This window comes from Aythya fuligula, chromosome 4, assembly GCF_009819795.1.
Source record: "Aythya fuligula isolate bAytFul2 chromosome 4, bAytFul2.pri, whole genome shotgun sequence".
NCBI classification, from domain to species: Eukaryota; Metazoa; Chordata; class Aves; order Anseriformes; family Anatidae; genus Aythya; species Aythya fuligula.
This window is the reverse complement of record NC_045562.1, coordinates 12,995,154-13,009,776: the sequence shown is the minus strand read 5'-3', so window position 1 is coordinate 13,009,776 and position 14,623 is coordinate 12,995,154. Positions and strand designations below refer to the sequence as shown.

The 14,623-nt window shown below is 42.1% G+C and overlaps 1 protein-coding gene across 16 annotated transcripts in view; it reads right to left on the bottom strand.

Annotated features, from left to right (window-relative positions):
• Positions 1 to 14,623, bottom strand: part of ADGRL3 (adhesion G protein-coupled receptor L3) — a 509,872-nt gene that overhangs the window by 314,682 nt on the left and 180,567 nt on the right. For all 16 annotated transcript variants that reach the window (XM_032186442.1, XM_032186447.1, XM_032186430.1 and 13 more), the window contains exon 3: positions 7,885 to 8,139. In XM_032186442.1, coding sequence (XP_032042333.1) covers positions 7,885 to 7,939 — 55 coding nt within the window. In that variant the 5' untranslated portion in view covers positions 7,940 to 8,139. The remainder of the gene's footprint in view (positions 1 to 7,884; positions 8,140 to 14,623) is intronic.

Here is a 14,623-nt window from a genome sequence, read left to right as displayed (position 1 = left end):
GGTCCTGCACCTCAGGGAGAAGATACAGCCTTCTGGCACAGCCTCATCCATCAAAACCCTGCACGCAGCCCAGAACAGCAGGCTCCCTCCATCCCCTGGGGTAGCTTCCTGACATCTTCACCGTATAAAAGCTTTATCAGGAAGTTTAATATTAGCAAAGTATTAGCTAGAACTAGCAACGAGCCACATGGATTTCCATTTTCCCACTCAGGCAATAATGCAATAGGTGAAAGCAAACCAAGTAGGCAATTCCTACTACTCAGTATGAGTATGGTATGGGGAAAGGGAAGCTGCCCATTCCTATTCCTCTTTCTCTCTCTCCACTGCACTAGCCCTACTTAATCATGACACCAGTCCCTTTGGAATATCGTACATGTCCCGAAGGACAGGGGGCAAGCTGTCCTCTTACATCCAGAGGTAGCCACAGATGAGAAAACACTCCTGGTGCTACATGCTACCACTGCTTGTTGGCTAAGGGATGCCGGTATCCTTAACAGTCAACTTGGACCCACTACAATTTTTTTTAGTGCTGGTTACTTGGGATTATTAACTCCCCAAAGTTGTATAAAAATACCAGTCTGATGTATTAAACTGTGAAAAATCAGTTGTTGCTATTGTTTTTTTTAATTACAGATAATGTTTACACCTAAACTCAATCCATACTAATTATATCACAGGCAGTTATGGCTTACATAGTATATTACTTTTTTTTTTTTTTTTCCACTGGGACACTATAATGTTCCTAAAACCCAAATATCCACCAAGAGTGAAACAGTCCTAGCCCCACTAATATCCTGATCAGCTACAAGTTTCTGGGATTATGAGTAAAACTGATTCAGAGAATAACTCCCTTGGAAGAGTCCACTTTTAATAGCTATTGCATATTTATGTTGCGTTTAGGCAGGACGAGGAGTACTCAAGGACAGGACTAGGCAATGGTGCCTGCTATCCAGGGATTTCACACCAGGACCAGCGTGGATGAAAAAATGCAACGTTCACCTGAATCACGAGAGAAAGAAACATCCAGGCACTTCCCCAGAGATCCTGCCATCTAACCAATCGATGTCCAAAGTACGTTGGAGCTCTTTCATCATATCATTGAAAACAGTTCATTGATAGGACAGCTTTAGCCCAGCTACCCTTCAGCAATTAATCCCATCAGCCTTGTTTCTCCAGTGCTTTTTCACCCTCCCGCAGACAACCCATCCTCTACTCACTCACCACTCACTCGCTAGGACCCAAACCAAATCTGCCAGCAGTAATGAGTTTCTGATGTGCACATTTGCATAGTCTGAACTGAAGAGAGATTAGATGGCTCAAGAGACTGGTTGGGAGCTAAAGTTTCCAGATCAAACCAGACCAGGCCAGGAACAAATAAACCTAGCCATACTACTTAGCAGCTGCTTGGCACCTGAAATGAAATGAATAGCTCATGTTAGGTCAGTTTTTCGATGGCAGACGTCTGCACCACAACACCCATTCATTTCCTAGGGCTAATAACCACACAAACACACCTAAACGCCTATAGATGCCAAGATTCAGCAAAACTTCTTCCCTCTCCTCCCAAAACTCCTTATCCTGCTTGGTGACAAGATCTGTGTTGTACTTTTCAATACTGTTTTGAAAGGTAACTTTTCTTAAAGTAGTTCACTAACAAAAACAGCTTTATAATCCCAGTAAAATATAATGGGAATTAAATTATGGTACAATAATTCACACTTAGCTGCACAGAGGCCATTTGGCCTTCATCTTTGTGCCTGAATGTGCTGGGCGTGAATTACTACACTGTAATTCACATGCTGTCACATCTTATAGCTCAATTAACACTACAAAAATCAGAGTGCACAGAGCTGGTCACTAGAGATCAGGCACCAGCCTTGTCAGGAAACGGTTACAAGTGCAACCAGTACCAGAGGTTACAGGCCTGCAGGACAATACAATTTCCCACTTCCTATTGCTACGAGAGCAAGAACTCTTCCTGTTGCTGGAGCCCACGAAGAAAGGAGCACATCCTGCTGCTCCATGCCACCGATATTCAGAAGGCTACAGGAAAGGATAATTTCCATACATTAATTTGGGCCCTAGTCACTACTCTGCTTCTGTAGCTCCAACCCTACAGCTTCAGCTTCATGGCAGCTACAGCTGTGCTGATGGCTATGGGCTGCATGGAAAGCAGAAGCACCTAACACTGCACACGGCAAGTGAAAATGGAAAAAGATCCTGTTTCCTTCCGTAATGTAGGAAGATGCTATGAGCACTTGCCAAACACTGGAAAAAAAATGAAAAAAATAAACAAAACCAACACACACACAAACCAGCCATTATCAGGTTAAAATCTCCTTCTTTATTTAGTGTGAAATTTAGAAATGAGCGAAGTGGGTGTGCACACAGACCTCTGCTCACGCTTAATGGTTTAAGTGAGAATTAAGTGGTGCATGGAGTCTCTGCAAGGTTGAATTTCACCCTCTATCAGCTTATAGATTGGTCAGTCATCAGATGGAGAACTTAATACTCCTGATTTTAGTACACTCCTACTAATGAAAGCACTGTAGTATATACACAGAACAACCGCCCTCTTTTATCAGGGAAAGCCTTCCTTGATCACTTGTTCTGCTGCTGGAAAGGTGGCACTGCTGCAGGTAATACAAATTGCCAAGAATAGCAAATATTATAAATATTTCAAGGATGATTAATCTTTTAGAACAATGAAGTTAGGCAGAAGCCTGGAAGTCAGCTTGGCTATTTCACAACTAATAAAACATGTCTCTTGTATTTCATTTTGACTATATGAAGAGCATTGTACAAGTATAAAAGAAACACAGTATGTATTTTAAGCAGTGACAGCATTTTCACTGTATTAAAATAGTAGTGAGGCAAATGTTCAGCTCACATTAAACGGCACTCTGTCACTGAGGACCAGCTTGCTAGCATCATATATTCCCCCAAGAAAGATAATGCTGCTCGCCTTAACAGAATCATTGTCACCAGGCAACTGCCAGTGCTATTCAGTAATAAATATTTCCACTGTTCCCACAGAAACTGGCTCGGCATCTCGACCTGCTAATGCCTAGAGAGATCAGCTTAACCTTCCAGGACCACCTTCTCACAAAGGCACAGCCATACCTCACCACCGTCATCTCCCAGAAATATCGGGAAGATGCTGCAGAAACGTAGAGGGGCACGGCCGTAGACCAGATGAGGCTCTCTTTCTTGCTGCTGCAGTGATTTGAGAGGACTTCAAATTTCATTTTCTACTCTGCAAACATATGAATTCAGCCCCATCTTGAAAGCTTTGCTACACCTGCACCTTGCTCTACGATCAGATGACTCTTGTCTTGCCTATCCATGCTGTAACAGCAAAAACTAGTATTAGAGAACTACTGGTTTGTGAATGTCAAGCTTGGATTTGGTTATATTATCACCTAAATTTTTTTTTTGCTTCAGCCTTGTTGAGCTTTGGACAAGTGTATGGTTCTGCCCCTTCCCCCACAATCAAGTTTCATATGGAGAAGACGACTTAAAAGCCTAAGTCATCAGAGGAATCACTAACTAACCCCATGGATCATCTGGAGATAAAGTACATAACCCACTAATAAATACAGTGCTAAAACATAAAAAAATAACCCCAAGCACACTGAAGACCCCAGAGGAAGAAGGAAGAAACCCCCACCACTGCCACTGGGTTTTGCTCAGGCAGGAACCTGGAGGCTAGTGGCTCCCCTTCACAATGCATTGGCAGGACAAGGGCTTAGCAGAGGAAATGGGCAGATAGCTGTGCCTGATGATTTGATTGTATTTGCAATGATCCCCCAAAGAAAATGTCCAATTTGAGTTATTGCTTCAATTGGAGTAATCAGCAGTTGTTCAATTTTGGATCAGACTACTAAAGCCTTACAGTGACCAAAAAAAAAAACCCTCATTCTTGGATTATCAAATATTGCGTCTTTCAGGTGTCTGCTGTGAAACTACTTGCACAATACAATCCTAAAAATAAACAAATGAACAATAAAACAATCTGATGGGGTGATAAAGATCTTGGATACAACAGGCCTTCAGCATTCTTCCAAAACCTAAGATAAGTTACGTGGTTGAAGACCTGCAAAATTTCATTTTATTCTATCTTTTCTGCCCTGCTCTCAGCAGCATGCCATCTTGAATCATGTTATTTTTACTATCATTTTTGTCCAGTAGCCTGGAAGTTTGAAAGCTCAGCTCTCAGCCACACACGAGCATGAAAGCAATGTGACAGAGCAAGCGTACAGCTCTTTGGGCTCATGAGCTGAGCTGCTGCCTGTCACGTCCACCTCATTTTGGGTGAACTCTGACAGCACTCATTAGTCAGTAAAGAGAAATCTGCTCTGTTTGGGGTCAAGGGGAAGAAGGCTGAGGAAGATGAGAACAGCTGCTCATTCCAGAAAATGCCTGTGGGAAATCCACACGTTACAGGATTGGTTTGCTCAGGTGTGCATGGGGTGGATGCAAGCCAAGCAGCACTTTTCTGGGAGCCCAGGCTTTTGGGTGCTTTAGAAAAAGGCGTTGAACGAGCAGAGAGGAGGTGGGGGGTGCAAAAGCAGAGTCCATCGCAGAGTCTTTGCAAAGACTGACAGCATTTGCTCTGTTGTTATTTGCTATTTTTGTTGCTGCTGGTGGTGTTTTTTTATTACGATTATTATTTTTTATTCCTGGGCATTGTTGTTTTCTATCTCAGTTAATTCTCTAATTTTGTATATCTGGTTTAGTTTTACTCAACAGATGGATTTACAGACTTTGCTGGAGCTTAAAAGAGGGAGAGAGCTTCCTGGGGTCTTTTGCACTGCTCCACTGGCACCCAACGCTATTTTCCATTGAAGAGCAACAGTAAAGAAAGCATGCACTACTCACATCTGCCATTATCTTAAGTATTTCACATGTTTTGAGCATTTCCTGAGCTATGATTCAGAGCAGTCTGGGCAAAAGCAGACATCACAGTGCCTCTGCACTTAGGATACAGTAGATTAACATAATCACCAAGAAACTGCAAGGATTCAAGACTTGTTCGCCTGTCATTACTGCTGCAGAACAACAGCAAGAAGACACTGTAGCAGGACAGTATTCTGGGGGATTACTTTCCGTCTTGCAGATCACTGAAGTCATCTAAGCTGTTGACTCAACACTTGTCGTAACCCAAGACACAAAGTATACCCCCAGAAATGGGAGCTAAAAAAATAAAGAGTCAGCCCTGTCCCACGTTCCGTCCTGCCTCTCTCACCAAAAGAAGAACAAAGGAAAAAATAATGATGATAATTTATGGGATCCATCTCTTATGTAACAATCACTGCAGATGAAGAGACTGCGTAAACTTAAACAGGGAATGAGATGTAGTGAGCCACGGACTGCAGAAGGAGTTTGTATCAACTCAGGTAATCGCTGCAGGACAGGAGCCCTTACAGCCCATGACACAGGGACTCGAATGGTCGAATCCCCTTAAACAAAATACAAAAGCTTTCTATGTATAACGAAAGGGGATTACTGGAATGGAAAAACTGAGCAGGGCTTAAACAGATCATTTTTATATGCGAGGTGAAGTTGAAGGAACAACTTCTGCATTGACACCGTCTTGCCACCTGCTTCATGCGGCTTTCTGTCCATGCTTCCAGGGGGAAGAGCAGTGAGGGAGGGTACCCGAAAGCCATCAGATACTCAGTGTCCAATTTCAAAACCTTGGAAGCCCTATTAGACCATTTATTGCAATCTCCAGTACAACTCCAATGCACGTGCCCTTTGTTCTCCACGGGACACTGAATGGGTTTGACTGCCCAGTGCTAGCTGATACCATACTCTTATCATGACACACAGCTATATTGTATTTTTTCCCTTTGTTTAGGATCAAGAACATACCGCTCCTAAAAGCCAGACACATGCTCAGTACCTGCTTTCCTCACAAAAAGCAACAGAACAAAGTTTCGAGATGCTAACCGCATCTTGGTCAATATTAGAGAACAAAACAGGGAGAGCTAAATGTGACTCCAAGCCCTTGTGCTCAGACCAAAGGTCTTCACTATCCAATACTCAAAAGCATCTAGGAGCCTCTACTGCACTCTTATTAGCGATTTACAGGGATGAGAAAACATGTAAGGGTCAGATTTACTACTATTGACTGCTACCAAAAAAAAAAAAAAACAACAAAAACAACACACCAAAAAAAACACCCCAAAACAGACAAAAAAAAAAAAAAAAAAAAAAAACACAGCAGCCACCACATATACCAACTTTGCAGAAAAGCATAAAGATTATAACTGTAACAACATTTCCAGGTGCCTGGTTTCTGCATCCCTGGTATTTGCTCATCTGTAGCACAATATGACTCTTAAGATAGTTCTGACATTTTCATTTCTTGCAACTATCACGCAGAATTTTCCAGCCACAGGGGCACTTTGATTTAAAAACAGAACCGCCAGAGGCATGTTTAAATTGTTAATTGCTTTAACTGTTAATATTGCTTAATTATAAAGATTTACAAAACATTTACCATTTAACTTTCCTGGAAAAGAATGGAGAGCACCTTTCCTAATAGCTCTTTCCATTCCACCCCAGTTGGCTTGCTCAGTTTAATTATTCATTCTAATTTTCAAGTCAGTGAGGAGTTTTGCTTAAAGAATGATAGTACAGATAACCTTTGTGCACAAAGGTGTTATAAGTGATATGAGCAGACAGGTTGTGCTCTAGAAATAGATATGTTCAGCCAATTACACAGAATTCATTTTTTTTAGCCTTCTTTGCTGTAAAACTTCACTTTAGAGTCTTAGCACACACAATAGATGCTGAGCACAAAGGCCTTTTATTTTGCATTTTCAATGCAGAGGCACACAGGCTAAATACAAGGAGTCATCTTGTTTACAGACATGCTCCCACTGAACTGAAATTAAAATGGGATACTCAGTGGAGCTCACCTTCCACTTGGGCATCAAGTAACTAGCCAAATTTTCCAAAGCTCTGCTCTGACGATTTAGGAACCTAAATCGATTACTGAGATCGATTCCTAAGAACAGGAGCTCCTGAGCCCTTCAGCATTTAAGAAATCTGGAAATTTACTTGTGTGGCCTACATTTGGGTTTCTCACATTAAAAACAAAAGCAAACAAACAAAACAAAAACAACCCAAGGCCTTGAAGTCTTATCCCAAGTAATTAATCGTGTCATATTTAACTTTTTCCTGGCTAATAAACATTTTTTTCCACTTAAAAAAAATAATATATATATATATATATATATATATATATATATATATATAAAATGGACACTGTAGGCAGACGTTGGAGTGAGAGCTAATATAGCAGTTAATATAACATAGCAGTGGTGCCTTATGATCTTAGCTGAGCTCTCAGAGGCTGCCTAGTTGCATCAGCACAGTGCTACAGCTACTGACTGCGTTTCCATGTGGGTTACAAGGTATACCAGGCTAAAGGCAACTATACTGGTTTTGGTTCTCACGGTCTGACGTGACAGTGATTAAGATCCCACCCTTGCTGGAGCTGTGGCTAAAGAGTTGGACATGAACCCTGTTGAACAGTATTCACAAAAGGGAAAATCATTTCCATGTAGAGGCCAGGAGAGACAATCCCAGTGACACACATCTAACAGAGTAGGCTTGGCATGAGGAAGGAAGTCTGCCTTATTGTAGCAGCTAAACTCAAGAACAGAAATCTTTCTGTGACCAGAATTCTTTGTTTCAAGACTTAATTAGTCATAATGTAGCCTGGGAATTCAAAGACCTTGGGGTGGAAGTGGGAAGAGAAAACAACATCCTGGAAAAAACAGATTAGGCAGAAAAAATAGAGACATAATCTTTGCTATTTTCCATTCTCTCTTCCCATCCCACAGGCAAATTTCCCCGTCTCTCACTCACCATGGGCTAACGGTGTTAAGAGCATTGTGAAGAACAGCAGCTGTGATGACCACATGACTGTGAAGGAGGGCTTGAAAGTATCCCAGCAAACAAGGGTTCAAACAAAACAAGGTGAGCGTCCTCCTGCGCTTGTTTCCAGCACTTCGACTGTTGGCCTTCAACTCACATCCGAGAAAGGGGAAAAAGCCAATCAAAAATGATAATAAAAAAAAAGTAATAAAAAAAATCCCACAGACAGAATCCAGAATCTGAGACCTAGAAATGAGAAAGGAAAAAAAAAATGTAGTTAGTAAAACACTAAGATAGGTGTTTTCAATCAAGTCTTGCTGCATTTCTCTGCTGCCAACAGCTGTAAAGGCAAACACATCTTCCCCCCAGCCCTTCAGATGTTCTTTATGTACAACAGGAATTAAAACTTGTCTCCAAGAGAGACAGTTTGTGCATCACTAATATTCCACTTCGCCTCTTAGAGCAGGGCTTAAGGCAGCGGTTTTGAACATAACGGCCATGGGCCCAGGGAGTCCACAGGCTTGAAAGGTGACTGAAAAAAACAAGTCCATACAGATTGCACTGGAACCTACATACATGGGACTTCTAAAACAACCTGCAACTCTCTGGGAAATGCTTGTGTATTTACAAATCAAAAAATGAGAGAAATTTCATTGCTGAAAAAGGTTTATTTGGTGCCGAGGCTCTGGGCCTATTTCTCTGCAAGAGATTACTTTCCACCCCAGCTGCTTCCTTTCCACCCAAAACCCTCAGGGGTACAGGACCCAGCAGTAAAGTCAAGCTCCTGAAAGGCAAACCAACAAACTGCAGATGCCAGGGTTCGCTTCACCCTTTGGTCTAGGCCATACCCGTGAGCACACATGGAAGGTGCAACATGCTTAAAATCATCGAGTCGCTTAGGTTGGAAAAGATGGATTAGTCACAGCAGAGGGGATAGGATGCCTGCACAATACTCCTCTTTCATCTTTAATCTCTAATTTTAACCCAGGTTGATGCACTGGCCAGGAGTTATCCATGCACGTTGGCCGTTGTGTCCTGAATGCCAGTACTGCCATGGCAGTACCATGGACGGCCTCACATTTGCACTGCTCACAGCATGGGAGGCCTCTCAACAACTTCCTCCTCACAGCACCAGGGTTCCCTCTTCAGCGTTCGGTTTTAACCTTGCTGAACTTACCACAGCTGACAGCCCTGAAGACTTGGGCAGAAACTGAACCCAGTTCTTCCCCAGGAAGCTGGGCACCATATTACTCCTTCCTGCTAAAACCTTCCACTCCTTCTGTTGAGGCCCTCACCAAGATGCCTGTCAGTGGGGTCAGCAGCATGGTTTGGGAGTATGACTGCTGATAACATGACTAAAAGCTTCTTTATCCCCTCTCCTTTGAGGTCTCCTATATGGCTCTTAATCACCAAATCCGGACCAGACTTTGAAGCCAAGTAGAGCCTGGAAGTCCCACTCACCCTGCAGCTACCATCTCTGGTTACTGCCGGTGCCTCAGTCTCTCACATCTAGTCAAGCTCACAGAATCACAGAATTCATTCACAGAATGGCTGAGGTGGGAAGGGACCTCTGGAGATCATCTGGTCCAACCTCCCTGCCAAACAGGGTCACCTAGAGCACATCGCACAGGATGGCATCCAGGTGGGTTTTGGATATCTCCAGAGAAGGAGACTCCACAACCTCTCTGGGCAGCCTGTCCCAGTGCTGTGTCACCCTCACAGTGAAGTTCTTGTCCATCCCACACTCTTACAGGAAGGCATGGGGAAATTGGAATGTATGCTTGAATAGAAACATTCACTCATTTAATTGCAGAAAGGATTCCAGCTTCCCATCATTTTAATCTCTCAAGAAGGGGCTAGATGGCCACAGTGACTCAAACTTGGCAGGAATAAAACAACAACTGCACAGAGTTAAGCCATGGCATCAGTTTGAGACCTAGCTCCCTGCTGACTTTGAAATGATGATAAAATATGAGGAATTGTAAAGTACTTTGCATATCTGTTTTGAACTCCCTAGACTCTGCAGCCTTCACAGCACTGGTCTAATTAAAAATCTCTCAAAAAAAATCTCTGATCAACAGAAGTTATTCTTCTCCAAGCAAAGAAGCTGTTTTTGCCAATTTTTGTTCTTACCCAAAACCCAGTTTGAGCCAAAAAGCTCTATGAAAAACTATGCTGCATGCCATTGTGATGTGGATATATTCCTGTAACTCCGGCATGACAAAGTGGCCTTTGTTCTGCCTCCTATCTTTGCTGATCAACCAAGTCAAACCCCACATTGTTCAGCACCAAAGTCTATAAGGAAGCTGCATTTTTTCTGATAAGTATATCTGCTTGCTCTGCCAAAATTTTGTTCTCCCGCTTTTCTCTCCTCACCAGTCTCCCCCTGCAATTTGTTCATTTAAATGTAGCATTTAATTTCTGAGGCTTTTTCTGACTGTGGTGACTCAAAAGCCCAAGGTCAATGTGCAGGCAAGTGGCTTCTTTACAGACAAGCAAGAAATGGGAACTTGCTCAAGCTAGGACACTAGCCACTGACCATATTTAAAGCCTATTTTCCAAAGGAAGACAAGACCTATGAATATTTTAAATTATATTTTTGAAACAGTGAACAAGTTTTCCATTTATATTATAGAAAGCTAGCAGCGTACATCAAAACACCCCACAGGCCATTGTTCACGTGTGCTTTTTCCATAGCATCATCATTATAAAGAGTTTTAAAAGTGAGAAGCTTTTTGTGCTAAAAAATTTGAGAAGCTATATGCAGAGATAGTGAGAAGCTGTCTGAGCTCAGGTACACTGCCCTGAAGGAAAAAACTCAGTCAGGGAGTGAAAGAGTGGGGGTTTGTTTTCTGATTTTTATTTGAGAAGCTGATTCAAGTTCGGGATAATCTGAACCTGTTAGAAAGAGATAACATTATGGTGCAATAAAAGCTTTTTGGGTATAAACTCAAGAAGTCACAAATGATTTATGATACCTATCCCAGAGAAGGGATAATTGCCAATAAATATTTACATGGTAGTCTTAAAAATAATTTTTTTCTGCCTGTGTTTTCCTACACGATTGAATTCAATAACTCTTCTGGGGTCTCATGGGCTGTGACTCAGAAAACAAAAGGATTCACCTGCTTTTCACAGAGTCCAAACATTAAACTGGGGACCTGGTGCCCTGCAACCTGACAGAAGTGCAAATAAACATTTCATCCTACCAGAAGGGACATTATCCAGTCACAGAGCTCCTGTGCAAAACAAAAGTGATAGGACTAGCTCATTAGGCACCCTTTACTCTGGTAAAAAGTAGAAGTATGGTCCCCATACCCCTACCTACATGTTCTTTCCTAACAGAGTAAAAGGAGCCAGAGACACAGCCTGTCTGGCTGTTTCCACTGGTGGACATGGCCTTACCCTTAAGCCTGCTCCTACAAAGACTTGCTCAAACCCTTAAGATTTGTGCACGAGTTTAAACCTACCAAATCCACACCATGCACAGAGAACTGTTGAAGTTGCTTAACAACTTCAGCACTGCTATATGAACCAAACACATTTTAGTGCTACAAAATTCTGTTTTTTTTTTTTGTTTTTTTTTTTTTTTTTTTTTTTTATGGTCAAATAATCGTACTGCGTTCATGAACGTGAAATATGCAGGAGAACAATTAGATAGAAAACAAGTAGAGCAAACCTTTTTTAAATGGTCACACAACCTCTCTCAAGAAGCATTTATGAGACGCAAAAAAAGGTCTGCAAAACAACATTCACTTCTTCTTTGGATTATCTCCACATAATGTACAGCCAAAGGGAGAAACTAGAGCACGTACCCATGAACTTTAGAGTTCTGTTACATTTACTGATGCAAGAAGGGGATATACTATCACAGTGAAAGAGTTAAGGGTTACACTTGACCTAAGGGGTTTGGATTTGAACCACGAAGATGACACAGCCCGCATTAATTTACAAGAATGTTCTTCTGGTCAATGACCTTTCTGCCTATAGGGCTGCCCCTGACAGCATCATGGGCTGATCTGCTGCCAAGCATCACCCAAACCTGATTTGCATGCTGACAGTTCCCAAAATCCAACCCAAAGTGGTACTGACAGGATAGGAGAAAGCCAAAGGAAACCACAGCTTTGTGAGGTAGAGACGTGCAATGAAGTATTTGTCAAGGCGTTCATTCATAAAGGAGTATTATGGATTCACTAACTCAACATCTACCCAAGTCTCCCATTTGGTAGCTGATGGGAAGCAGCACACTGGGGCTTTTTCTGAGCTCGCCTCCTGACAGCATCCAGACAGGGTGAAAAAGAGAAGGAAACCAGTCTATCTAGTGAGTGAACAAAGTCTGAATTCAAAGCAGAATTTAGAGCAGCACAAGCCAAACCTGTCACAAATCCCCCTAATTACCGCCTTTGCACCTGCACAAAGCTGGACACTCCTTTTCTTGCCTGGCAAAATCTTCCTGCCTTCCTCAGGCACCCAGCATGTTCTGGACGGTCATGGTGTGGCCACAGGAGGGTTTTCACAGTGTTTTCAATGACACTGATTTGCAAAAGCCAGGCAGAAATGCATCGCTTTTCTTGCCCAGTTTTACTTCAAAACATTTTTCTCCCCTCCCCTGAAAATGAGTTTAGCAAAACTAACTCAAAATTACAAATCACTGATGCAAGGTTTGCTTTATATTCCTTAATAGAAAAGATTCCTACACATATCTCCTTCTTTGGCAGAAGTTGCTTACTAAGTAAAAAAATAAGTAGGTTTCAACCAAATACTGATTAAATCTGCTATTTACAGGAACAAAAGTTTGGAAGTAATAAACTGTTTGAAGCTGATGGGCCAAATTGGAGCCATGGATGCGATTCTCAGCATCTCAGCATTTGCTACTTGCAGAGCAACGTATACCAGAAACTATTTTCAGAATTTTACTAAGGAAAGAAAGAAGGGAAATAACCACAGCAAGAGAAAAGAAAAAAAAAAATAGTCTCTTCAAAAGTAAATAAATTCACTGGAATTTAAAGATAAAGAAGTCTCTTTCAAGTAAAAGAATGTCCTGCATTGCTGCTCCCATTACCCAAGAGCTAAACTAAAAAATTATTGCTCTGATACATTTGGTTACAAGTTGCCTGCAAAACATTTTTTCTTTTTTAATTTTTTGCACCACTACAAAAGAAAAAAAAAAAGTTTTGCCCTTCCCACCTTTATCCGATTTTCAATCCTTTCCCCACGTAGGATATGGCTCTATGGTCACCTTCAGGGGCAGCAAACCCCAAGCACCTCCACTCCTGTCCACCCACCAAAGTTGCCCCCAGAGGGACGGGGCTATTTACAAGTGGATTTTTTCAATGACCATTTTTCATAAGTCGGGAACACCTTACTGATACATCAACTCTGAATTGTCTGGCAACTTTTCTGTGTCTGCATTTAAGAGAAGATTCATCCTATATGGCAAATGCTGATAAAGTTAGAGATCTCACAAAGTTCACGAAAATGAGTTTTGGTTACTCAGAATTAACAGCGGCAGCGCTTTTGGCGCTTCATTTCAGGTTTACATTTGTTAGATGGATGCACTGTGAGAATGGGGGCAGTCAGCCCAGCGGCCCCTCTTAGGGTGAGCGTGCTCCCCAGCTTGCACTTCAACCTGGTGTGTGCCTACGCGTCCTTTCTGTACCACAGCCTCTGTTCCCATTCTTCCTCATGTCTCTGCTGGGCCTGCAAACGTTGAAGGAAGCTACGCAACACTCACATCCCAAATGCACAGAACAGCAAGATATTTCCAAGTCCCCATTCCCAAGCAAGGGTTGAGACAAGAGCACCTGCACCTCTGTTCCCCAATGGCACATGCCTTCATTAATATTATCCCTATTGTTTGAAAACCTAGGCGTATTCTGCCCTTTACTCCTCCTTTATATCTCACACTGTAGCGTAGTACTTTGAGAAGTAATTTAAAAAACTTTAAAAGCAGGCAACAATGACTGATAAGTTCACATTCACTCTACGTCCTCAAATATCATTGCAGCACCACTTACACTCCCCCAAGAGGAGCCGCAGAGGCAGCAAGGCACCGCTGTCAGCTCAAAGCGAGCCTCATCAACCACCTGTTTAGGCTGTAATTCAAAGTGACAAAGAACTCTTTAGATATACTACAGGATTCACGGCAAAATAACTCTCAAGTGTTAAGTGAGTTAATTCATTTCAGATTAATCAAGCCTTTGATAGGCGCACACCCGAATACAGACCAGCTGAATCTAATAGCTTTTTTTTTTTTCCCCTTCAGTATAGGTGCAATGGGAGGTTTTTGTGCTCTCCCCAAGGTCAAAGGGGGAATTTAAGCTATCAGCTGCTTGTTGGTTTTCCCATTCAATCCAGGATCAAAGCAATTTCAGGGGAAAATGGTAACCGAACTAAAAGTGAAACCACTCACATGTCTTGTGCCTACACATTGGAAGATGGAGGGGAAGGAACAGAGAGAAAAGTAAAAGTCTTAGAAACGCTTTCCAGAAGCTTTTAAAAATTGCACTGAATTGTGTCCACCACAATAGCACCGCTACTGAATGTGCTTGCTTTAAGTGCCTGCCGGTTATCCTCTGCAACATGCTTCATTACAGGCTTAAAAGAGGAACCTACAGCATTCACCACGTCCCTAAATGTACGCAAATATACGGTAACGCTTACAACATTTCAAAAGGTGGAGTGTATCATTTGAGCACGTGGTTAAACACGCAAATATTTGTACTCCTTT